This window comes from Gorilla gorilla, chromosome 8 (assembly GCF_029281585.2).
Source record: "Gorilla gorilla gorilla isolate KB3781 chromosome 8, NHGRI_mGorGor1-v2.1_pri, whole genome shotgun sequence".
In the NCBI taxonomy this organism is placed as follows: domain Eukaryota; kingdom Metazoa; phylum Chordata; class Mammalia; order Primates; family Hominidae; genus Gorilla; species Gorilla gorilla.
Window position 1 is genome coordinate 84395290 of NC_073232.2, and position 27247 is coordinate 84422536.

Below are 27247 nucleotides of genomic sequence, written 5' to 3' on the forward strand. Positions count from 1 at the left end.
TTTTGAAGAGGTCACATTTGGGGTGTCTGGACTGGTCACTCTGCTCCAGGTTTGCAGCTGACGTCCTGGAATCTGGGATCCACCTTCACCATCGTCCCGGGAGCTGTCTTCTGTGTTATGTCTCCCGTTTTCATATGCTGTGTCATTCTCATTCATGGTTTATTGCCTTATTTTGTTGGAACACATCTTCCACTTACAAAGGGGTAATGTTTTTGGAAACGTTGCATTTCTAAAAAAGGTCTTTTTTCTACCTTCATACTTTACTGGTATTTGGGCAAGAAATGGAATTCTAGGATGGGGGACTATTTCTTGTAGGAGTTTTGAAGTCACTGGTAGATAAGATTGTCTAGATTCCAGCATTGCTGTGACTCCTTTTCCCTCACTGTGGCCTGTGCTTTATTTTCTGGACGTTCTCCTTCCCTTCCCCCCACCAATCTTCTGTTTTTCTTCTGTGTTCTGATGTGCCTTGGTGTATGTCTGCTTTTGTACATTGTGTTGGGGTCTCTATGGAACTTTTTAATGTGGAAACATATGTCATTTTGGGGAATTAACTTGAAATTGTTTTTGGTTATTTCTCTGTTTTCCCAATTCTCTTTTTCTAGAACTCCTGTTATTCAAGTTGCTTGACTGACTTGACTGGTCTACTTTTATTATTAGCCTTTTTTATCTTCTTTGTCTTTTTTTTTTTCCAACTTCCTAGGGGAGATATTTTCAACTTCTCTTACTTTTCCTATTGAGCTCTTAGTATTTTATTTGTTTAGTTTTTTTAGACAGAGTGTCTGTCACACAGGCTAGAGTGCAGTGGCCCAGTCATAACTCACCATAGCCTTGAACTCCTGGGCTCAAGCAATCTTTCTGCCTCAGCCTCCTGAGTAGCTGGGACTGTAGGTGCATGCCACCACACCTGACTTATTTTTATGGTTTTTTTTGGTACAGATGGGATCTTGCGGTGTTGCCCAGGTTGGCCTTGAACTCCGGGCCTCAAGCAGTTCACCTGCCTTGGCCTCCAAAGTGCTGGGATTACAGGAATGAACCACTGTGCCTGGCCTGTTTTTCATATTTTAATTCCAAAATACTTTTATTTTTTATTTTTATTTTTTATTGATCATTCTTGGGTGTTTCTCGCAGAGGGGGACTTGGCAGGGTCACAGGACAACAGTGGAGGGAAGGTCAGCAGATAAACAAGTGAACAAAGTTCTCTGGTTTTCCTAGGCAGAGGACCCTGCGGCCTTCCGCAGTGTTTGTGTCCCTGGGTACTTGAGATTAGGGAGTGGTGATGACTCTTAAGGAGCATGCTGCCTTCAAGCATCTGTTTAACAAAGCACATCTTGCACCGCCCTTAATCCATTCAACCCTGAGTGGATACAGCACATGTTTCAGAGAGCACAGGGTTGGGAGTAAGGTCACAGATCAACAGGATCCCAAGGCAGAAGAATTTTTCTTAGTACAGAACAAAATGAAAAGTCTCCCATGTCTACTTCTTTCTACACAGACACGGCAACCATCTGATTCTCAATCTTTTCCCCACCTTTCCCCCCTTTCTATCCCACAAAACCGCCATTGTCATCATGGCCCGTTCTCAATGAGCTGTTGGGTACACCTCCCAGACGGGGTGGTGGCCGGGCAGAGGCGCCCCTCACCTCCCGGACAGGGCGGCTGGCCGGGCGGGGGGCTGACCCCCCCCACCTCCCTCCTGGACGGGGTGGCTGGCCGGGCAGAGGGGCACCTCACTTCCCAGTAGGGGCGGCCGGGCAGAGGCGCCCCTTACCTCCCGGACGGGGCGGCTGGCCAGGCGGGGGGCTGACCCCCCCACCTCCCTCCCGGACGGGGCGGCTGGCCGGGCGGGGGCTGACCCCCCCACCTCCCTCCCGGACGGGGCGGCTGGCCGGGCGGAGGGCTGACACCTCCCCCCCACCTCCCTCCCGGACGGGGCGGCTGGCCGGGCGGGGGGCTGACCCCCCCACCTCCCTCCCGGACGGGGCGGCTGGCCGGGCGGGGGGCTGATCCCCCCACCTCCCTTCCGGACGGGGCGGCTGGCCGGGCAGAGGCGCTCCTCACTTCCCAGTAGGGGCGGCCGGGCAGAGGCGCCCCTCACCTCCCGGACGGGGCGGCTGGCCAGGCGGGGGGCTAACCCCCCCACCTCCCTCCCGGACGGGGCGGCTGGCCGGGCGGGGGGCTGATCCCCCCACCTCCCTTCCGGACGGGGCGGCTGGCCGGGCGGGGGGCTGACCCCCCCACCTCCCTCCCGGACGGGGCGGCTGGCCGGGCGGGGGGCTGATCCCCCCCACCTCCCTCCCGGACGAGGTGGTTGCCGGGCGGAGACGCTCCTCACTTCCCAGATGGGGGTGGCTGCTGGGCGGAGGGGCTTCTCACTTCTCAGACGGGGGTGGCTGCTGGGCGGAGGGGCTCCTCACTTCTCAGACGGGGCGGCTGCCAGGCAGAGGGTCTCCTCACTTCACAGACGGGGCGGCGGGGCAGAGACGCTCCTCACATCCCGGACGGGGCGGCAGGGCAGAGGTGCTCCCCTCATCTCAGACGATGGGCGGCCGGGCAGAGACGCTCCTCACTTCCCAGATGTGATGGTGGCCGGGAAGAGGCGCTTCTCACTTCCTAGATGGGATGGTGGCCGGGCAGAGACGCTCCTCACTTTCCAGACTGGGCAGCCAGGCAGAGGGGCTCCTCACATCCCAGACGATGGGCGGCCAGGCGGAGACGCTCCTCACTTCCCAGACGGGGTGGCGGCCGGGCAGAGGCTGCAATTTCGGCACTTTGGGGGGCCAAGGCAGGCGGCTGGGAGGTGGTTGTAGCGAGCCGAGAGCATGCCACTGCACTCCAGCATGGGCGCCATTGAGCACCGAGTTAACGAGACTCCGTCTGCAATCCCGGCACCTCGGGAGGCCGAGGCTGGCAGATCACTAGCGGTTAGGAGCTGGAGACCAGCCCGGCCGACACAGCGAAACCCTGTCTCCACCAAAAAAATACGAAAACCAGTCAGGCGTGGCGGCGCGCGCCTGCAATCGCAGGCACTCGGCAGGCTGAGGCAGGAGAATCAGGCAGGGAGGTTGCAGTGAGCCGAGATGGCAGCAGTACCGTCCAGCTTTGGCTCGGCATCAGAGGGAGACCGTGGGGAGAGGGAGAGGGAGAGGGAGAGGGAGAGATGTAGTCTTGCTCTCCAAAATACTTTTAAAAAAAAAAAAATTCTCCCTTTCCACGTTTCTTTCTTTCTTGCTTTCCTCCCTTCTCATCTTCCTCTGCAACCTGAATGTACTACCATCTGACCTCTCTTAGGATACCAGTGATGGATTTTTAGTAGCATCTTTTTATACAGTCTCTGGTTCTTTCAAGTTGTGTTTACTATTTGTTTTGTTCTCTCTTCCATCCTTGGGGTGTTGTTCTTAAAAGTCTGTCTCTCCATGGTTGGCTCTGACCTAAGGCACTAATGGTAACTTGAGAGCACTGAGTTCAGGCACGGGCGTACACTGTGAGCTTCACTGGGTGGTCCCTGGACTGGGCCAGATTCCCCCCTGCCTTTTCTCTTTAGATGGATAGAGGCCCAGGGAAAGAACTTCCCACCTCTAGCCTGGGGGTGATAAGCCCTGGCTGGCATTCTGAGAGCAAGTGGAAGCAGAGGGCTGGATTTTTCTGTTATCAGTGCATAAATGTTCACTTGGCTCCTCTCATTTTCAACAAGGCACCTCTACAATTGTTTCTCCTCTAGTTTCTCAGTCCAGACCTGCTGTTTGAGCCTGCAGTGAGCCGCCAGGGGCTGGGAGGGGCAGTCACTGTGCTCTCTGGAAGCATTGGGAAGCTGGGGCTTTAATTACTACAGACTTTCAGACAGTATTGTTATTTTTCCTCCCATCTTTTACATTTATTATTATTTTAATTTATTATTATTATTTTTTCTGAGACAGGGTCTTACTGTGCCCAGGCTGGAATGCAGTGACGCAATCATGGCTCACTGCAGCCTGAAATTCCCCAGGGTCAGGTGATCCTCCCACCTCAGCCTCCTAGGTGGCTGGGACTACAGGTATGCACTATCATGCCTGGCTTTTTTTTTTTAATATTAAAATTGTTTTATTATTGTTATTATTTTGAGACGGAGTGTTGCTGTTGCCCAGGCTGGAGTGCAGTGGCGCAATCTCAGCTCACTGCAACCTCTGCCTCCCGGGTTCAAGCGATTCTCCTGCCTCAGCCTCCTGAGTAGGTGGGATTACAGGCGCCTGCCACTATGCCCGGCTAATTTTTTTGTATTTTTAGTAGAGACTTGCTTTCACCATGTTGGCCAGGCTGGTTTCAAACTCTTGACCTCAAGTGATCCACCCACCTTGGCCTCCCAAAGTGCTAGGATTACAGGCGTGAGCCACCACACCCAGCCAAAATTGTTTTATTGTTATATTTTAGAGACAAGCTCACTGCAGCCTCGAACCCCTGGGCTCAAGAGATCCTCCACCTTAGCCTCCCAAGTAGCTGGACTATAGGCACAGGTGCACACCACCACACCTTGGTGATTTTTCCAGTTTTTTTGTAGAGATGGGGCCTCACTACGTTCCCCAGACTGGTCTGGAACTCCTGGGCTTGAGTGATCCTCCTGCCCCTGCCTCCCAAAGCACTGGGAGTATAGGCATAAACTACCGTGCCTGGCCCCTTCCCATCCTTGTTCCGGTGTTCTGAAATTCTTGGTTCTCCCCATTCCAGAGCCTCTTACCGGCTCTGTTGGGGAAGTCTTGCTGCTTCCTGGCTTTCCCCACAGTTACCTTGGGGTTCCCTTTCTTGGTTCTGCAAAATGTGTCGCCTCTGGGCCATCTGCTTCTCAGCTTCCAAAAACTGTGTTTCCCTCATTTCCCTCTGTTCTCTTTGTCTTTGTGCGATTATGCTTGGAAACAACAACAACAACAACAAAATCCCCACGTGTATTGTGGTTTCAGTGGGCTTTCAGTAGGAAATAAAAATAAGTGTGTCTTTTTGATATGATGTTTTTACCCTTTCATTTTTATCTTTGTGTTTACAGCGTTCTGAATCACCTCTGCCATTCTTCCCTGCTGCTCACACCCTTCCCCCGCTCAGGGTCCTCCTCTTGTGCCCTGTCCCTCTGGTCTGCTCATTCTGCTAAAACCTCCCCATGAAGACCTTTCCAAGTGAGAGTGATCTTTCCTTCCTGAATTCACAAAACATTTTTTTTTTTTGGTGCAGTTTTCTTTGAACACACGGTCTACCTCTTTTTTATGACTTATATTTTGTCAGATAAATTTTATTTTATTTTTGAGACGGAGTCTCACTCTGTTGCTCAGGCTGGAGTGCAGTGGTGTGATCTCAGCTCACTGCAACCTCCGCCTCCCAGGTTCAAGTGATTCTCCTGGGACTACAGGAGAAAGAGGAGCTGGGACTACAGGCGCACGCCACCATGCCTGGCTAATTTTTATGCTTTTTGTAGAGACAGGGTTTCATCATGTCGGCCAGGCTGGTCTCTAACTCCTGACCTCAGGTGACCCACCTGCCTCAGCCTCCCAAAGTGCTGGGATTATAGGTGTGAGCCACTGCGCCTGGCCTGTCAGATAAATTTTAATTTCTGATGTTGGGTGATGATTGTTTCTTTGCCTTCATGTAATGCTTTGCATGTAGTAAATACTCAAATTTTTTTTTTATCAACATAGATTTTTTTCAGTGATCTTTTTCTGGTCTTAAGTTAGACAGGATATTGACCATCGCTGTATGCCATGGTTAATGAAAAAGTAGGGTGCTATTTCTAGTTGCAGATACTTTTCTTGAAATTTGCACATGTGGGTAATATGCGGAGCCTATGCATTATACATGTCATAGCTCACAAAAGCTCATTAACTTGTTGCATAGTATAAAGATGCTGTTTATAGAATCTGAGAGATTTCCTGAAGGTAGGCTAGGAGGTAGTCTCGCCTTAGGACTTTGCACTGTTTTCTCTTACCACATCCTGGAGTAGAGTGGGCCTCAGCATTCCTTGCAACTTGCATCTTGTAGAGTTACCTCTGCTTCCATTCTTAGTCTTAGGAAATGTTTTGTCTAGCACTAGGCAAGGTGAAGTTGATGTTCTTTATCTGAATAAGAGCAGTGATTCTTCATGTGGTTTTGTCTCCAGGTTTCTTCAGTGGGTTTGGACCTATCCTTGGGAGCCTTGCCCCATGAGGACATTCACTGCTTGATCATCTGTTTGGTGGATGAACTGTGCCCCTTGTTTATTGCTGTGTGTGATGGACTTTTGGTTGTCATAATACACAATTATTGTTAGTGTTTAACTCTTTTGTTATTTTAAATGGACATATCCTGAATGAGAAACATTCTTCTTCTTCTTTTTTAGTTGAATGTTCTGTCATGTTTGTTTATTCACCCAATGACTGATACAATTATTGTAGAATTAGAATTTATTGGTAGTATAAAAAGTGGCTTATCATAACTTTTACCTTCCCCCTAAGAGACGGGGCCTCACTCTGTTACCCAGGCTGGAGTGCAGTGATACAATCGCAGCTCACTGCAGCCTTGAATTCTTGTGCTCAAGGGATCCCCCTGCCTTAGTCTCCCAATTAGCTGGGACTGCAGGTGTGGGTCACTATGCCTTGGCCTTCTAAAGTTCTGGGATTACAGGGATGAGCCATCATGCCGGACCTTATCACAATTTTTTGCTCAGCTACATTTCTGAGTGTCTATGGACTGGACAGCAGAGATTCCTACCGTTATTATTTTAAACTTTTTAATGCAAACTACTACAAAGTGGAATCAATAAGTATGCGCTAACTTTTTCTCTACTGGATACTGGACTCTTCCCTTGAAAATAAAGCAAGTCCTCTGTTCATTGAAAGAGAATTATGGTATGAAAGCTGCCAGTTAAAATTTCCCAAGAGACCACTGTTCTACGGAGTTGTATTTTTCAGTGGCAAAAATATCCTTCCTGGTTTTTAAACTCTTGTGGGAGGAGGTCATTTTTATATGTTTATTTTTTATGTTTTATTTATTTTTTTTATTTTTAATGCAGCATGCTCTGTTGGGGTTACTGTTGATCTCCTGCTCAGTTCTTTTCAAAACGTCATATCCATTCAGCACATTTTTGTGGAGTGGCATTTAATAAGTGGCAGCCTGATATTTGCCTTGGCATGATGTTATCATGATTGCTTGGCATAGCTGACTGTTGAGTCAGGACCCCTCCAGAGGCAGGAGTCAACCATTGACTCTCAAAATTAGAAAAGCCTTGATCAGTTAGTTGGAGGATTACAAGCCAAGTTTATAGAGTATTTCAAAGAGAGGGTAACATATTCTGCTGATAGACCAAATAAGATGAGGACAGACAACAGATTTTTGTGTTAAGCATCGTGGAGGCTGCTGTGGATATGATGGAAGAGGAAGCCTGATTGGAATGGGGTTATGGGAGGAAGACACACCTGAAGCAAGTATAGACAATTTTTAAAAAAAATTTGCTGTGAAGATCATCAAAGAATTGGTATAATAACTGGAAGGTAAAGTAGTGTCAACGAAAGGTTTTGTGCTGCATGTGTAAAAATAATTCACAGCCTTTAAAGGCTCATGCTTGACACCTGACTATCTTCCATACGATTGTGGTTTTTAGGAACATTAACAGTGGGACAGGCTGGGCTCAGTGGCTCACGCCTGTCATCCCAGCACTTTGGGAGGCTGAGGTGGGAGGATTGCTTGAGCCCAGGAGTTGGAGGCTGCATTGAGCTATGATTGCACCATTGTACTTCAGCTTGGATGACAGAGCGAGACTGTTTCTAAACAAAAGAAAACAGTGGGCTGGAGTTAGACTGCTGATCTGCTTTGGGGGTGTGATGGTCAGGAAAAGCTCTTGGAGAAGAGGATGCCTGAGAAGTCTTGATGGACGGACAGGGCTGGCCTGGAGGGTAAGGTGTGGTCCAGGCATTGGAGGCCTTGGGCACAGAGTCGGGGGAAAATGGTGCAGGACCTAACAGGCTGTGAAAGGGAAAGTGCTGGGGAAAAGGTGGAAATGTAGCAAGTTCTGAAGGATGAAGTTATGAGGTTGAGAAAGTCCATAGGTGCGGATTTATTTCCAAGGGGTGGCTACAAATATTATATAAAGGCTGCAGATAATGATCTCATCTGGAGGGAGTGAACAGGATTAGGAGGCTTAAAGAATGGTTTCATAAGCCACATTTTGGAGGTCGGTGTGCTTGTGTGTGTGGAAGTATTTTAGAAACGAAAGTTGATATTTAAGTTGATTGGGTCACCCTCGAGCTTGCTTGGTGGGAAGAGGTGGGCAGGATGTGGCTATTCTAAGTGGCCAGGGGACACCTCTTTCTTATTCACCCCCAGGACATTATTTCCAATTTTCCTTGAAGAGGAAATAACATTTACCATCAGTAAATGGTTTTGGGACTTCATTCTTTGGGGACTCAACACATCTGGAGATGCCAAATTCTGGAGCTGTCTCAGTGGCAGGTGTCCCAGGGACTCCTGGATGATGTTGTAATTGGGATTCATGTGCAGTCAGAATAGGCCCCACAAATGAAGAGGATGCCAACGTGTGTGTGTGTGTGTGTGTGAGTGTTTGTTTTACAAACTTACTCTCTGTGTTCTAGATAAATGATTCCTTTCATAGAGGTCCAGATAGATGATGGTGCAGAGGAACTCTGTTACTTGCAAAATGGTTTTAACGGTAATGTTTAATAACTTTGAGGATTAAGGTCTGAGTTACTTGCTGTGCTGGTTAAAAAGTGACAAGGATTGGTCATTCTGCATTTTTATAATAAGTGTTCCATTTCAGTGATTCTTAGGCATGCTTTGTTAGAGATGGACTTGGAGAGCTTCTTAATAATATGGATTCTCCCCGCACCCCTGCTCCAGGGTCTTAGTCAGTAGATCTGGAGCAGGGTCCAGGAATCTGTATTTTAACTCTTCATTAATCATTAGCCTCCTTCTTCCAATCTTTGCTTCAGGAAAGAACCGTATCAAACATCATCTTTAGGTATGAAGAATGGAGGATTGAACTTCTGGATAGCAATTGTGTTGCAGAATGAAAGCAGTAGGGAATGGTGAAACATGCGATTTAGTATATTTTCATCTGAATATGTACGTGAGAGTGATGTAGAAGTTTAGAAACACACAACTATGTTTCTTCTTCAGATCATTTGAAAGCAGAGTTTTAAGGATTTTAAAATATATGTACACCATATAGAAGTGTATAAAATTTAAAATGATGTCCTTTTTTTTCCTTCTCCTCAATCCCACTGCAGGATAACCACTGCAGATTTTGAGGGGTGTGTGTGTGTGTGTGTTTAGGCATTTTAATGTGTGTGTGTGTGTGTGTGTGTATTTTGTCTCTGTAAAAAGAGGCTCAAACCATACAGGATGTGCTTTGTTCACTACGGTCTTGTCAGCATCCTTCTGTGTCCCTATCTTTAGACCTATTTGTAAGAAACACTTTGAGCCACCAGGGTGTGCAAACTACTTTTTGCAGATAAGCAAAAATACAAATTCTTCAATCACATAATATATGCTGTTTGCTTATTAGAATATTTCTGTTGATTGCATGCGGGGGTTAATAAGTATAATAAGTATTTCATATATTGGGCAATAGGAAATCTAGTATGCTTTAGAGAAATCAGTATTACTTATGCAGTACATATTGCGGGTTTGTGCAGTTCCTATCATAATAGAGTATCAGCATCAGAGCCAAAGGGAAGAGTGTGTATGAGTCACTCCATCATAAAAGGAGCAGTGACTCAATACCAAACTTAGGGTGCTGTCCGAATTTTTAATCAATTGCAGTATTGTTGATATGAGGTTGATTCCTTTTTATGGGCAGGAAGTTATCACGGTTTAAAATGTCTAATTCCCTTTTGGTGATGCTAACTTGCTATATTCAGTGTTTCTGTTCTTTCGTATAGGATCCAAACTACTGGATACAGGTGCATCGCTTGGAACATGGAGATGGAGGAATACTAGACCTTGATGACATTCTTTGTGATGTAGCAGACGATAAAGACAGAGTGAGTTCAGGTCCTGGGGAACCTGTTCTGAATGCATTTTTTTTTTTTTTTGAGGACTAGGGAGCGGGTGCGATTCTTTTCCTTTCTGTTTTAGACACATACTTTAAATTATGTGTGGGCCACCCACTCTAGTATATTTTCTTTTATAATAAGTATCATGAATCTTCACTGTCCTGAATACCGAGGTATAATGATTTTCTTGATACCTGGGACTTAACACTAGGTTTTGGGGTTTTAAAACTACACTTTTACAATGGAAATATCACAAAAAGATTTCTATGCCATATTCCGCCTTAATTTAACCAAACATAACATCTTTCTTCACAACTCGGGCCTGTCCTTATCATCTCCGTATATACAACATACAGCCGTTCTGCATTCTGGTCCCAGCGTTGGCCCAGAGAAGATCCATCCCAGCCGTGGCCTTGGCGATGCACCGTGCTCCTGTGCAGTGGGCGAGTGTGTCCCGTGCAGCCTACCCTGTGCAAGGCCTGGCCCTCAGGAAGCTCAGCCTTGCTGTGCGATGGGCCATTTGTGTCCCGGGCAGCCTCTCCTGTGCAGGGCCTGGATCTCAGGAAGCTCGGCCTTTTCTCCGTCAGTGCTCTGATGCTCTGTGTGTGCTTCCCCAGTCTTTACTGTGGTCTGTGAGTTTGGCTCCTGGACCTATCCACCTACTGCTCTTCAGTGTTCCCTCCCACTACCCCACTTTTTTTCTGTACTCTTGAGAGGAATGAGGAAGAGGAAGAGGAGGGGGAGGAGGAACGTTCAGCGTTTTGAGAATGCGTGACGGGATGTTCGGCTCTGGATGTAGAAGTCAGCAAATTCTTTTTTTTTTTTTTTTTTTTTTTTGAGATGGAGTCTTGCGCTGTTGCCCAGACTGGAATGCAGTGGCGTGATCTTGGCTCACTGCAACCTCCGCCTCCTGGGTTCAAGCGATTCTCCTGCCTCAGCCTTTTGACTAGCTGGGATTAGTCCCAGCACCATTTATTGAATGGGGTGTTCTTTCCCTGTTGCTTGTTTTTGTCAGCTTTGTCAAAGATCAGTTGGTTGTAGGTGTGTGGCATTATTTCTGGGCTCTCTCTTCTGTTCCATGGGTCTGTGTGTTTGTTTTTGTACCAGTACCATGCTGTTTTGGTTACTGTAGCCTTGTACTGTAGTTTATAGTTGGGTAATGTGATGCCTCCAGCTTTGTTCTTTTTGCTTAGGATTGCCTTGGCTATTCAGGCTCTTTTTCAGTTCCATGTGAATTATTCTTTTTTTCCAATTCTGTGAAGATTGTCATTGGTAGTTTGATAGGGGTAGCATTGAATCTGTAAATTGCTTTGGACAGTGTGGCCATTTTAACAATATTTGTTGTTTCAATCCAAGAGCATGGAACATTTTTCCATTTGTTTATATCATATCTGGTTTCTTTGAGCAGTGTTTTTAAATTCTCATTGTAGAGATCTTTCGTTTCTTTGGTTAGCTGTATTCCTAGGCATGTTATTCTTTTTGTGGCTATTGGGAATGGGATTGTGTTTCTGATTTGGCTCTTAGTTTGGATGTTGTTGGTGTGTAGGAATGCTACTGATTTTTATACATTGGTTTTGCATCCTGAAACTTTGCTGAAGTTGTTTATCAGATGGAGCTTTTGGGCAGAGACTGTGGGGTTTTCTAGGTATAGAACCATATCATCTGCAAACAGGGAGAGTTTGACTTCCTCTCTTCCTAGTTGGGTGCCACCTCACCTCTTGAGTAGTTGGGACTATAGGCATACTGCACGATGCCTGGCTAATTTATGTAAACATTTTTGTAGACACAGGGTCTCATTGTGTTGCCAAGGCTTGTCTCAAACTCGTGGGCTCAAGTGCTCCTCCTGCCTCCGCCTCCCAAAGTGCTGGGACTACAGGCATGAGCCACTGCGCTCGGCTGTGTTTTGATGTATGGATTCATGTACAGTCTCGTTGTACTTGCTGTGGACACTTAGATGACTATGGAGACAGCTGCTGTGCTCACCTGTACACTTTTCCCTTTGGCACTCTCTGTACTCTGAGCAGCTGAGATGAGCACGCCTGTTTCTCCACCACGTTTCCTTTTTACTTTTACAGACGCAAGTTTTCCCTCGGGGTGGTGCCATCCTTCTTTACACCTTGACTTTGTGCCTTTCCATAGAGCTAGCGAGGCATGGCTTATAACATGTTTTCTGGGATATGCCTGGCCCTGGCGCATGGCTTGGAATAACCTGTTGTGGAAGTTTGGTTGTTGCACGAATAGGATTTATGGGGCTGTACGATCTCAATGCTTCTGAGAATGCTGAACTCAATGGACTCATTTATGCTCAGCATAATGTAGTAAGGCCTGAAGGGTTATGCAGTACCAATTACTGTTTCCATTTGTCCCCCTGCACTCCAGCTGACATTAGATGCCCTCAGAGTTTATGTTTGGAGCCAGTAGAACATCATGATGTAGATGTTCAGCACAGTGATTTTTGCAGTCTTTTGAAATGTATGGAGACATATTTTTTGGTCTAGCATATGGCCTTTTTGGTGGACATTTTATGGGTACTTGAAAATAATGTATTCTGCAGTCATTGGGCTGTTATAAAAATCAGTGAGGCCATCCGGGCATGCTGGCTCATACCTGTAATCTCAGCCCTTAGGGAGGCTGAGGCGGGCAGATCACTTGAGGTCAGGAAATCAGGATGAGCCTGGCCAGCATGGCGAAACCCCATCTCTACTAAAAATACAAAAATTAGCTGGGTGTGGTGGCATGTGCCTGTAATCCCAGCTACTTGGGAGGCTGAGGCAGGAGAATTGCTTGAACCCAGGGGACAGAGGTTGCAGTGAGCTGAGATCGCCCACTGTACTCCAGCCTGGGCGACATAGCAAGACTCTGTCTCATAAATAAATAAATAAATAAATAAAATGTAAAAATCAGTGAGGTTAAGGTGGATGATGTTGTTTTGGATCTTTACTGAATAATGTGTTATTCAGCAACTGAAAGTCATGCACTCTTGTTTTGACACAATTGACTGTTAGATTATACACAAAACCAAGCAAAAGGCAAACTATGCTTGATCTTTTTAAATAGTGGCATATTAAAATTATACAATTCTTAGTAAACGACGTTTTAGATTTTGTATCCTTCCGCGAATTTGATAATAAAAAATCTATTTTCTAGAATCTTTTATCATATTTCCTATACAAATTAAAATGTCCTTTAACCTGAGAAAAATATTTTAAACATTAATAGCTGAAATAACACTTCAGACAATTTTATATCATGTTGATTGAAATCAGTTTCCAAATAGAAAAATGCTAGAGCACCTTATACCATAGACTGAAGTAGCTTTTAAAGCCGTTTTTTATTTGTTCAGAAATACTTTAAAATATATGCATAATTGATTTAAATATTGTTGAGTGATTCCTAGATTAAAGTGCCCATTATAAGTTGAAACTGTAAGAAATATGATTAGTAGCTTAGACTCACAACACCTAGTTTTTCATAATTCACCCAGATTCACAGGCATGGCTGGACGCATTATTCAGACTGAGGGATTGTGTGATGCAGTCGGTAGCACGGCTTTTTTCCGTGGCTCTGACATTCGATCCTGATTTAATCATTCTGGAGTGTTTTCAGCTATTTTTGGCAGCTGCTCCAAGTAAGGATTTTGACACTTGTTTTGCTTTTTGGTTTAAGGCAAAAAGAACAAGCATTATACCTCTCTTAAATAATAACATGTATCTAAAATAATGTCCTGTTTTGTGAATATCCCCTGGATGCATGTTGAAAATGTAGATACCTGGCCTGGGAAGTAGGATCTCTGTGAAGGGTCCTGGGCATCTGCATTTTACAGTCCCCCTCCTGCTGCTATTTAGGCTCACTAAGTTACAAAACCACAGCTTTAATGGCTCTGCTTCTGTAGCAGGGAAGATGCTCTTGAAGATGCAAATTTTATACTTGGTCGTTGTGAATTTGTAACATTATTAAAAACTTATTTTTTATGGAGGGGAAGAGGCAGTATTTTAAATGATAGCAAAAGATAATTAAAGTCAAGTACTTAGTTACCCCTAATTTTCCTCATTATCCTTTAATTATTAGCATTCAGGGCACAGCACTGAGGAAGTTTTCTGTTAGTGCCTATACAGTTCTCACTTCCAGGATTTACCCAAATTTGTTCAAATGGTACTATTATATTGCCCTGGCCCCTTGGAGTAGGTTTGATTTTCAAAGGTGTAGAATACTCTAGATCTCTTTGAGTGTAAAAAGGTACTTTGTTTTGTTTGTCCTTTCTCTGTGTTTCTGCTTTCCAGTAAGGGAACAGTGATGTCGTGTTTACTCTTAGCATCTCAGTATCAGTTTTCTCAATTGACATTTTGCCAAATTAGGAAAAACTGAAACAGTTTAATGTTATCTTCACCACCATTTAGAGCAGCTGTCATGCGTTTGTGTACGTGAGCTTTCCTGATGGACAAGCTGTATTTTGTGTGAATCTCTGTCTGGTCTGGTCTTTGTCATTTATTATTTCAGGACCTTCCCTTCGTTCTCAACAGTGGGCCTAGGCCACTCCTGTTTATTCCCTGTGGGTAGTACAGCAAATTTAGAAATGTGGATAATTTTTCCAAATTTATCACAGAATAAAAATACTTGGGATTCAGTTTCTGCGCAGGCCAGTCACCTGAGACTGATTGTAAGGGGCATAAACAAAGATTTCAGAGCCAGGCGCCATGGCTCAGGCCTGTAATCCCAGCACTTTGGGAGGCCAAAGCGGGTGGATCACTTGAGCCCAGAAGTTTGAGAGCAGCCTGGGCAACCTAACGAGACTGTTTCTACAAAAAATACTACAATTAGCTGAGTGTGGTGGTGCGGGCCTGTAGTCTGAGCTACTCAAAGGCTGAGGCGGGAGGATCGCATTGAGCCTGTGAGGTTGAGGCTGCAATGAGCCATGATCACGCTGCTTTACTCAAGCTTGGGCAACAGAGTGAGACCCTGTCTCAAAAAAAAAAAAAAAAAAAAAAAAGATTTCAGGTGTAACTGACCGGGCATGTGGAGTCAGTAGGTGGCGGGGAAGTACACTTTTGTGTGGGTGATCAACAGGGAGAAAGTCTTCCTCTTACCCATGTTGTCATCTTGTACTATCTTTGGTGCTGAAGGTGATTCAGAGATGTAATATCAAGCACTTCCTTTGTCGTTCTTGGATGTAATTTTGCTTTGAGCAGGAATGATGTCATGTATGTTCTGTTTTGGTGGTGACCCTGTGAGATGCCTTGCACTATCTGTTTCTTGCCCTTTGTGGAGGAAGTCTTGGATGGAATGGCTGTGTAAACTCAGTTTGAAGAGTTTGCATGTTTATGCTGAAGCCAGGCATGGGGAAGGATTGTGGCGGAGATTGCTGGCTGCTAAGCCTGTTGATGTTTATCAGAGAATTTGGGATTTTCTAGGGGGTGATTTGGCCAGTTCCTCTGTTGGAAAAATGTTGGGAAGAAAAAGAAACTTTAAAAAAGTTATTGGGGATCACAGGCAGGCAACAACTCCATGTGCTGAGGAAAAGCTAACAGAGGGGCACATTTCCATCCTTCCCCAGCCCCCTTGCCCTGGGTATAGTCTCTAACTTACATACTGATGTTGTTTTGGTGCCTCTTATGGTAATAAAATTACTGCCCCATTAGGCATTTTATATTGATATTTTTGAAATGTGCTATAATAATTTTTGCTTTTGAAATACAAGTATGGCAGAATTTTCAGGTTAGGAACATGCTTTAATGTAAAAAGTTCATAATTTTTTATTTTTCTAATTTATTATTTTATTTCTTTATTTTTTTTGAGACAGAGTCTGCTCTGTCACCCAGACTGGAGTGCAGTGGTGCTGTCTCGGCTCACTGAAACCTCTGCCTCTTGGGTTCAAGCGATTCTTCTGCCTCAGCCTCCCGAGTAGCTGGGATTACAGGCGCTCGCCACCACTCCCAGCTAATTTTTGTATTTTTAGTAGAGACGGGGTCTCACCATGTTGGCCAAGCTGGTCTCGAACTCTTGACCTCAAGTGATCCACCCTCCTCAGCCTCCCAAAGTGCTAGGATTACAGGTGTGAGCCACCATGTCCGGCCTGGCTCTTTTTTTTTTTTCTTTTTGAGATGGAGTTTCGCTCTTGTTTCCCAGGCTGGAGTGCAATGGTATGATCACAGTTCACTGCAACCTCCTTCCCCCAGGTTCAGATAATTCTCCTGCCTCAGTCTCCTGAGTAGCTGAAATTACAGGTGCCCACCACCATGCCTGGCTAATTTTTTTTTTGTATTTTTAGTAGAGATGGGGTTTTACCATGTTGACCAGGCTGATCTCGAACTCCTGATCTCAGTTCATCCACCTGCCTCGGCCTCCCAAAGTGCTGGGATTATAGGCGTGAGCTACCGCGCCTGGCCCTATTTTTTTTTTTTTTTTTTAAGGGAGTTCTTATTAATACATACTGAAGTTTCCTAAGGAAGTGCCTTTGGTGGATAGAATTTTCAACTATGGCCAGTTTCCTTTAACATTAAAATATACAAAATATTAAAAGCAACTTGAGTATGTAGTGAAAAGACAGAAAAGAGCCATAGAAAAATTATCGCACAAGGACCGAGGTTGTAAGTTATTATCCAGATTCTAATTTGTTAACATTTCACAGAGCTACAGGCTGTAAAAACAAGACATTAAATGAGGGAGGGCTTCACATACTACATTTGTAACAATTGTAGTTCACACTTAAGGAATTCAAGTAAATTATGTGTTAGTGAAAAGCAGTGATATCTGAAATGACTAAGGTGTTCTTATTTCAAGTAAGTAGTATTTTAGTTATTACTAAACATGTGAAATTAATTTGAGTTCAGTGTTTTATGTGCAAAAATGGGATGAGTTGCAGGGTGGGGATCCCAGAAATGTGTTTAATTTCCGTTAGGATGTGGCATCATATGATTACTACCTCGAATTTTAAAATGATTGCAGAAAGGCCGGGCATGGTGGCTCACCTCTGTAATCCCAGCAGTTTGGGAGGCTGAGGCAGGTGGATCATTTGAGGTCAGGAGGTCAAGACCAGCCTGGCCAACATGGTGAAACCCTGCTTCTACTAAAAATACAAAAATTAGCCAGGTTTGGTCATGCACGCCTGTCGTCCCAGTTACTTGAGAGGCTGAGGCATGAGAATCGTGTAGGGCCAGGAGGCGGAGGTTGTAGTGAGCCGAGATTGCCCCACTGCACTCCAGCCTGGGTGACAAAGTGAGACTCCGTCTCAAAAAAAAAAAAAAAAGATTGCGGGAATCACGTGCGTTAAGTTGTTACCTCCCTTAGAATGTTTCAGCCACCGGTTTACTCTGAGTTTTTTCCTTTGTGCACATGTGGCTTAATTTCCGTAAGTTAACATGAATTATGATGTCTGCCTAGGGTGTTACATGGTGACCAGTGTACTGTTTTTTGCTGATCAGGTAGGTGAGTTGTTGAATTCCTTGCCTTCCTTCAGGTGAAGTGGATGTAGCCCAGGAGAACATGCTTTTAATGCAGGCATCTTAATCTTTCCATCTTGGGGAAGTATACATTTTAAAGAAGCAGTATTTTCTGAAGGCATACCTTATCATAAATCCTACTTACAGAAAACAGTATAATGAAAAACTTATGAAATGTGTTTTCTGTTGTCTTAATCAAAAGGAATAATTTATTTATTCATAAATACATACCCTACTGTCTTTTGATGAATACTTGAGATTAAGATTAAATGGAATAAATTAAAACCTAGTTTCCATATTGAATCAAAGCTAAGTGGCCTCCCTCTCCCTCTCAAAGGTTAATAAGTTTTTCAAACCAGAGTGCGTGAATAATTTAAAAGATAGCATATAGAATAATTTCCTTTGCAAGAAAATCAGACTAATATTTTTAGGTAATTCAGTTTACTGAGCACCTAGTTTGTACCAGGCATTGGGCTTAGTGCTACTATACTCTGTGTGTGTGTGTGTATGTATGTGTGTGTATATATATACATGTATATATATGTGTGTGTGTATATATATGTATATGTGTGTGTGTGTGTGTGTGTGTGTGTGTATGTATCATCAAGGCAAAGTCTTATAGACATGTAACTGAAAGAGCAGCAGGTGTTAAGTGATCAGGTTTACATTTGAGAAATATCCCCCTGGTGGCTGTGTGAAGAATGAATGAGGAGGCAGCATGGAAGGCAGAGGCCAGTCAGCAGGTTTTCTGGAACTAGGATTCGAATGCAGGCAGTGTGTGGCTCCTGCCGGTTTTGTGGAAGGAGGTTGAAATTGATGGCGATTGGGCTGGGTGGAGATGGTGGGGCATTCACCAAGGTAGGGACTGCTGCGAGGTTGCCAGACTAGGGATGGGAGATTACATTCAGTGTTGTCTTCTGTGAGTTTGAGTGTCTTGGAGCTGTTAGTTCGGCAGCTGGATATTTGGGACTAACCATAGATAAATCTGTGAATCCAATATAAATCTGTGAAAAGTCAGTTTAAAACAATTTACCAAATATAATCTAACTTTAGTGCAAATAATTATATACATTAGAAAAAGTTTGAGGGGTAGACCAAAAAGTGTCAGTACTGGTCATCTCTGAGGACAGTGTGTGTGGTTCACTGTTTTGTTTTCGTTTTCACTGTCCACTCCATATTCTACTTCTGCTTAATTCCAGTAGGAAAGAAGCATTAGGTTTAGTTATAAATATAGCTTAGAATAGAAACATCGTTTTTTGAACTTTAGTATGAATTGGCATAGGAACTGAATGATTTAAAGATTTTGATAACCTGGAAATGAAATAACTTGTATAAATTGACTTCATTAACTAGATGACTTTATTCATTTCCTCCTAAGTGAGCTTATTTTAGAGTGTAAAGAAGCAAATATTTACATTTGCTGCCAAGCAGAGCAGTAAATGGCTAATTAATTCAGAAGGATGACTTCCCAACATTTAAGTGTTTCGTGGGTACTGGTTTGGCCACAGTTCATCAATTTGTGGGAGCACAGGGCCCAGATATGGTACAGGTAGAGCAGTGAGGTGTTAGTGAAAGGGAGTCCGGAGAGGGCCAGGCCTCCTGCATGAAAAGTGAGGGTCCTCACGAGCAGTAGGAGCTTTGGGGTCAGCCTGCACAGGATGGGCTGGGCCTCAGTCCTTCTAGCGAAAGCCCTCAAGACTTTGCTTATCTGGGGCCACCCAGTGAGTCAGGGGACAGAGGTTCTCACTCTTTCAGTTACACCAATCCCAGGCTGGGGCTTGATAACTTGGTGTGCCACGCTGTGCTTTTCTGTTGCTTTGGAAGTGCCTGGCATCTCGTATGGTGGGTTGTGGAGCCACACTGCCTGCATTTGAATCCCGGCTTCACGCTGTCTTTACTTGACTTCTCTTACCTCATTTTTCCCATCTGTGAATGGGGTATAATCATAGTAACTATCTTACGAGTTTTTTGTTTGTTTGTTTTAAATTTCAGATTCAGGAGATACATGTGTAGTTATATTACATAGGTATATTGGGTGATGATGGGATTTGAGCCTCGGTGAACTCATCACCTAAACTGTGAGTGTAGTACCCGGTAAATAGTTTTGCAAGCCTTGCTTCTCTCCCTGCCTCCCACTTTTGGAGTTGCCAGTGTCCATTGTTTCCATCTTTATGACCATGTGTGCCCATTGTTTAGCTTCCACTTATGAATGAGAATACGTGGTGTTCACCTTTCTGTGTCAGTTATTTCACTTAGGGTGTTGGCTTCCAGTTCCATCTATGTGGCTGCAAAGGACATGATTTCGTTATGAGGTTAAGTTTAAGGTTAAGCCTTAGAATTCACATTAAGGTTTTGTGCTCGGCAAGAATAAAGGTCCCAGGAAATGTTAACTGTGGTTGCCGTTGTCGGCCACCATCACCACCACCACCACCATTGTCAAATTAGGCTCTTCATTCTTTTAATAACTGCTTCTAAGGTTTTATTTTGTTTTGTTTTGTTTTTCTTCGAGACAGGCCCTTGCTCTGTCACCGAGGCTGGAGTGCAGTGATGCAGTCTCTGCAACCTCTATCTCCTGGGCTCCCACCTCAGCCGCCTGAGTAGCGTGGACTGCAGATGTGCATCACCATGCCTGGCTTTTTGTTTGTTTGCTTATTTAAGATGGGTCTTGGTCTGTCACCCAGGCTGGAGTGCAGTGACGTGATCCTAGCTCAGTGCAGCCTCCAACACCCGGGCTCAAATGATCCTCCTGCCTCAGCCTCCCAAAAGTGCTTAGATTACAGGTGTGAGTCACTGCACCTGGCCTGAGGATTTAAAAACAAGCAAGCGAGCAAACAAACCAGGCTATCCTAGATATTTGTGTTATGAAATGAGTTTCTGTAGGTAATCAGTTTCACTTATTTTTTTATTTCTATGAATTTATAGGGAGCATGGTGTATACTTGGCACCCAGAGATAGTTGTTGTAAGAAATATGTTGTTCGTTTTCTGTGTGTTAGAATTTGAGGATTCTCAATACATTATTAAGGCAACCTCCACCTCCCGGGTTCAAGCAGTTCTTCTGCCCCAGCCTCCTGAGTAGCTGGGATTACAGGTGTGCACTACCACGCCCGGCTAATTTTTTTGTATTTTAGTAGAGATGGGGTTTCACCATGTTGGCCAGACTGGTCTTGGGCTCCTGACCTCAAGTGATCCACCCCTCTCGGCCTCCCAAAGTGTTGGGATTATAAATTGTGAGCCACCGTGCTCAGCCAAAGAAAATACCAATAAATTTAAATTATGAAACAGAGTCTCTAATGTGGGAGGGGAACTCTGCAAATTCTCCTGTGTCTAAACATCTGGGTGAGAGTAACATAAAATTTAAATTCTGAGAAAAAAATAACCAGCTGAATTTGAAATACCACAAAGGGAAATGACTCTTCAGACATGAGATAAATTGTCATATGGTTTCTAAGATATGTTCTGAAATCAGATTCAGAAAGCTGCAAGAAATTTGACAGCTATAACCATTTGATGTTTGATGGCATTTGACTGCCATTCAGGAAAGTGCTTATTTAATATAAAATAAAGGCACACAGTATAAAATCAGAGATTCATTGGAATGAGAGAATTAGAGAATCTGTACCCTGTCTTTCAGAATTCTGAAGTTCCTTGCGTCTGAGTGTGTGCTATACTGCTTGACTTAATTTCTTACAAAAGATTGTCAAGAGATACTTCTTTTCAAGGGCACAGTCGAATGATGACCGTCCACTATCAGGCATTTTGTTATCAGCACTTGTGGGTAGTGTCAACAGGGATCTCTTGGCTGCTGGGAACTTGAGGTTGAGATGACACTGCAGTTGCATTTCTGTAACAGCATCCTTTTCCTTCATCTAGCCCTCACATATTTATTGAGCATCTGTTCCATTCTAGGCAGGACTTGAGAGATTGAAGTAAATAGAGAACACTTGTCCTTAGGGATCTGTTGTAAAATGGGGAGATGAAAATGTTGGCGGGGTGCTGGTAGCTCATGCGTATAATCTCAGCACTTTGGGAGGCCAAAGTGGGAGGTCTGCTTGAGCCCAGGAGTTTGAGGGCAGCCTGGGCAACATAGTGAGACCTTGTCTTACTTAAAAAAAAAAAAAAAAATATATATATATATATGTATGTATATATATAAAATACATATGTAAAATATATAAAATATAAAAATCTAATTATATACATGTATATTATATATAACATATATAATACTATATATTTGATATATATTATATATAATAAAGGAAAATGCTAGCAAAATGTCTGCAGCTACAACAGTGGTGTTCCATGTTCTATAAGGTATGTAAAGTTTTGTATCCTTTTTTTCTTAGTGTAGCTGCATTCCACATACTTTTAAAGCAAGAAAAGTCTTATATGTAGGTGGGAATATTCAGGCTGGATAAATTAGGAGGTGTGTTCAGGTCAGCCTCCAGATGGGCTAGTTCTAACTTTCTCTCCCTCCCCAAAAAGGCAGTCTTGAATATTCTTTCTACCTTTAGTTAACACAACTAATTACTTCTCAAACTGTCGCTGTGAAGGACTAGATTTGCTTTTTTTTTTCCTCCAACCTGTGGCAGAACAATACTTTTAAAATACAATGCAAATAAATTACTAGGATAAAGTGGCTTGTGTTTTATGGGCCGTTATTTTAGCTATTATTAGAGTTAACAGATATAAAATTACTCAGTCAAGTTGCTATGTTCTCAAAAGCTTACTCTATTTCTGTACTTCATGCAGACTGGGACCACACTTTGAGTAATATTGCATTGTATAACACTGTTAAATACAGCTGTCCTTAAATTTTCTGTGTTTATATTATTCACCAGCTGTATATTTCTGGTGTAGGCTGTTTGGTTATGTAGCTTCTTTAATGATTGGTGTGTGTTTTTAAAAATAATTCCATGCCTCTTGTTACCTTGAACGTTTTCTTTCTTTATCTTTCCCCCTCCCGCTTCTCATTCCCCTTCCCCTCCCCCCCCCCCCCCCCTTTTTTTTTTGAGACGGAGTCTTACTCCATCACTCAGGCTGCAGTGCAGTGGTGTGATATTGGTTCACTGCAACCTCCACCTCCTGGGTTCAAGTGATCTCCTGCCTCATCCTCCAGAGTAGCTAGGATTACAGGCTCCCACCACCATGCCTGGCTAATTTTTTTATTTTTTAGTAGAGATGGGGTTTCACCATGTTTTCCAGGCTGGTCTCGAACTCCTGACCTCAAGTGATCAGCCCGCCTCGGCCTCCCAAAGTGCTGGGATTACAGGCATGAGCTGCCACACTGGCCTGAATGTACTGTATCTTTCAATCCTTGGGTTAGGCTTGTAGGTGTCCTAAAGCATTGGGTTTTGTGGGGCTCTAGTGTTAATAGTATTATAAGTATAATTGTATTGCAGGTATTCATAGTATTCAGTACTTTCTCTAGAGACCTATTTCTCCATTTTCTCATGTTTTATTTTCTTTAAAATTTTTTTTATTTTTATTTTTATATATTTAGATAGTACAAGTGCAGGTTCTTACATGCTTATATTGAGTAGTGGTGGAGTCTGGGCTTTTAGTGCATCCATCACCTGAATAGTGAACATTGTACACAGAAGGTAATTTTCTGTCCTCACGCCTTGCACCCTCCCACCTCTTGGAGTCTCCAGTGTCTGTTATTCTGCTCTGTGTGTCTGTATGCACCCACTGTTTGGTTTCCGCTTGTAAGTGAAACATGCGGTGTCTGATTTGGTGATTTGACATAGGATAATGTCCTCCAGTTCCATCCCTGTTCCTGCACAGACGACTTGTCTTATTTTCATGACCTGTTCTCGAGCTCAGCTTCAGTTCAGTGAGACCTGAGATAAAATGAAGGAAAGATGTTCCTGTTGCCTTTTGAAAGGGTATAAAAACACCCTCCCTCCTCTTTCTGTGACATGGGAGGTGGCGTTCCAGACTCCTAATTCGTAATGCTTGTGACTATTTTGTTTTGTGTTTCTCTGAGTAAGATGTGTGTATTTGAGCATCCGATCACTCCATTTCTCATTCACTGGAAGAAGAGAGTGTTCAAAGAGCTTAACAAAATAGTCACACTCCGAGGGCTCCTGGTTTGAAGTAGGAGTGGTGATTTGATCCTATCCTATAGCCCTCTGTCTATTTTGGCAAGGAATGCGTGGAGAGACTTCTTTGAACCTGATGTGTGCTCTCACACCCTGCTGACTCCAGGGTGTTTTGCTACACCCTGTTTTACTCTTGACAAACTACTTCCGGCCTGTTTGACTGGTGCAGTTTTAATTTGGTGCAGTTGAGGCGTAGCTGGTTTCCCTGGTGAACCTGGAGTCCACACTGCCAGATGCTGTCTGTGCCGTCCATTGAGGGGTTACTTAGGTGGTGGAATGTGTTCCCCTATTTTCCACCTGCTTTCCATTTTTTACCCTTTACTTGAGGTTTTGCCCTTTCCTTGAGGACTGAACAAAACAGGCTGTTTATTTACATTTTGGGTGGACTGTTTATTTGGGGATCATTTTATTCTGTTGTTAGTCTTGAAGTCTGTGCTATTGAGGATTTTGTCTTCCTAATGGATTGAGATGGCAGACAGAGCGAAGGGGAAACCTGCAAAGAGGTATTACTCTTTTTCTGGGACCTCTCGGAAGGATTCGGTGAAGGCGTTAAGGTTTTCAAGGTCATTGAACCTCAAGAGAGCCACTTCAGAAGTCAGCAAAAGGCAGGTTGGTACAAAAACTTCCTTAAAACACCCCTTTAATTTTTATTTTCTTGGTGGGCGGGGGGAATTGAAAGTCATGCTTACTCTTTGTGTTTACTCCTTAATATTATTTTGAAAAAGTTTCCTGATTAATTTTTGAACATTTTTCTGTTTTCAAAATCATACTGATATTTTCTGTGCTATCAATTCATTTGTGAATGCTTATTATTTATTAGTGTTTATGTTTATTCACTTATTGCAAGGGTTTAAATTACTGTATGCTGCAATACTAACAAGTTGTGATATTAGCAGATCCTTATTACTCGTATGGAATCTCTTACTAAAACATGTTTTTAACGGAGACCCTGATGTTACTCAAACATCTCACTAAAAAGGATTAGTTGATTTTTATGTAAAACAAAATAATGGAATAAAAGCAAATTAGTGTTTCTGTAATTTCACAGTTCTGTACATTGTTCAGAATTAAAAATATTTTTTTCTGAAAAATACTTTGGGCCAGGCACGGTGGTATATGCTTGTAATCCCAGCACTTTGAATGGCCAAAGGATGTGGATCACTTGAACCTAGAAGTTTGAGACCAGCCTGGGCAACATGGTGAAACCCCGTCTCTACAAAAAATACAAAAATAGCCAGGCATGGTGGTGCACACCTATAGGCCCAGCTACTCTGGAGGCTGAGGTGGGAGAATCACCTGAGCCTGGGGAGGTTGAGGCTGCAGTGAGCCGAGATTGCACCACTGCATTCCAGCCTTGGTGACAGAGTGAGACCCTGTCTCAATAAATAAATAAATAAATAAATAAATAAATTAAAAAAACATTTTTTTAAAAGAATTCTTTGAAGCTACTGGATATATGACTGTAAGTTTAGGCTATACAATCAATATATAGTGGATCTTTTAACAGTGTTATAAAGATTCCTTCTCTTAACGTTGATATTTTTGGAGCTAGTTTGTAATTACCAAACAGCAATAACAGATAAAAAGTAAAGGTTACCCTGCACATAAAACGTGCTTTTTTTATTTTTACTTTTGGATGAGTGCCATGGGTTATGTGTGCCCTCTGGTGGTCTTTCATTAGAACGGTGATTTTCGAGCTGTGAAACCATTGAGAGTTAGTCATGGTATCTGTGTCCCCCTGCCCGGGGAAGAGTGGTGCCTTGTAGCATTACAGATAGGTGCTTCAGAACTGTTTCCCTCTTCATACAAATTCAGCTCAAATGTGTGATACTGATTCTGGCCAGTTTATGAATGATGTGTGTTTTGGGAATATCTGTTAATGGTTTATAGAATGGACACTTAATATGTCATCAATTCTACACTTATTTTGGTCCTCATATGTCTGCTAAATCTTGCAGTTTTAGTTTCTTTTCTTTTCTTTTTTTTTTTTTTTTGAGGCAGAGTCTAGATCTGTTGCCCAGGCTGGAGTGCAGTGGCATGATCACAGCTCTTGGTAGTCTCAATCTCCTGGGCTGAAGCAGTCCTCCCACCTCAGCCTCTCAAGTAGCTGAGACCACAGGCATGTGCTACTACACCCTGTTAATTTTAGTTTTTTGTAGATATGGGGGTCTCACTATGTTGCCCAGGCTGGTTGCAAACTCATGGCCTCAAGCAGTCCTCCTGCCTCAGCCTCCCAAAGTTCTGGGATTATAGGTGTGAGTCACTGTGCCTGGCCAATTTAATCATCTTTCTTATATTTTCCTTATTGGACAACACTGAAATACTGAAAATAAATCAAGTCCAAGACATTCCAAATCTCTATTTTATATGTAACATACTTCCTTCAGCAGAAACTGCCACCATATTGGATGTTTGTTGGTAAAGAATTTTCAGCAAACCTGATTTTCTTCAATGTGATATTTTCTTCAAATTAATGTAATTTGAGTAAGGACACAGAATAAAACCTGTTTTTAAGACATTAAACTTTCTGTGTAGACTATGCTGAAAGTAATACCAGAAATGAATGAGGAAATTCAGAGACTGCCTAAAAGTATTGTTGCTGATTCAGTTGGCAGAATCTTTTCTCTTCCCTTTCGAAAAATCATAGAGTTTAAAACTGCTTGAACCTGAGGGTGGTGGCCTAAGTGTTGGTATTTGCCAATTGAGAATTTAAGAATGAGTGCCTTGTATTGTCATTAAGAATTCCATAACGTTGTTTATAGAAGTAGGGTGTTGACCTAGAGATCTCTGCCAAAACCTAATTTGTCTAATTAAATTCTGCCGAGCATTTCTAACTTCCTTCCCTAAACGACTTCTAATTGCGTGTCGTTCCAGTGGTAGTGATGATAATGATGATGTTCTGCCCTTGTAAACATGCCTTTAAATTATTAAGTTCTAAGCTGGCAGGTAAAATGGAATTACTTTTCATCTTAAAGATGAGATGTGGCCTTTTGGAGGATGTGTGTGGATGGGGACATTGCGGGTAGATGAAGAATCAGGTAGACTTCTTGTACAAAATTCCTAGATCATTTGTTTATTGTGGGAAGGAGCACTGATAAGAAAGACAGACTTTTTCCCCCTCAAGCAGTAACCATCCCCTCTTCAGAGCATTTTGTTTCCCTGCTAGGAGCCAGGATGTGACATTTAAGCAGCCGTATAATTTCAGTTTTTTGCACCACTTTGAGGTAAGGTTTCCGTAGAAAACATAAGTTTTAAAATTGTTTTGTATGCGTTTCTTTGGGAAGGGAGATGTAGTTGGAATAAGAGTATAATACCTCTGAGATTTGTCAAGAGAATTGAGACCATGCTTTTTCCCTGCTGCTGTTGAGTTATGGAGGCGGAGGCTTGGGTGCGTTCAAGATGGGGCATCACTCATTACCTGTGGCCTGCCTTGGTGGCTGAGGAGGACATTGCTGCTGGCGGTGTGATGGTTGTTAACACTGCTTTACAAGCGGTGCTGAAGACCACTCTCGTCCATGATGGCCCAGCACGTGAGATTCGTGGAGCCGCCAGAGCCTTAGACAAGTACCAAGCCCATCTTTGTGTACCTGTATCCAACTGTGATGAGCGCGTGTGTGTGTGTGTGTGTGTGTGTGTGTGTGTGTGTTGGTGGAGGCCCATGTGCTGAACACCAGATTAGTCTAATTAAGGTTGATGAAAACAAGA

At 43.4% G+C, this 27247-nt stretch overlaps 1 protein-coding gene across 42 annotated transcripts in view; it reads left to right on the forward strand.

The window, feature by feature from the left end:
* PARD3 (par-3 family cell polarity regulator) overlaps window positions 1–27247 on the forward strand; it is a 705875-nt gene that overhangs the window by 113531 nt on the left and 565097 nt on the right. For 40 of the 42 annotated variants that reach the window (XM_031015292.3, XM_031015300.3, XM_063710161.1 and 37 more), the window contains exon 2: window positions 9888–9989. The exons of the other annotated variants lie outside the window; for them this stretch is intronic. In XM_031015292.3, the coding sequence (XP_030871152.1) occupies window positions 9888–9989 (102 nt within the window). The remainder of the gene's footprint in view (window positions 1–9887; window positions 9990–27247) is intronic. 42 annotated transcript variants of the gene reach the window in all.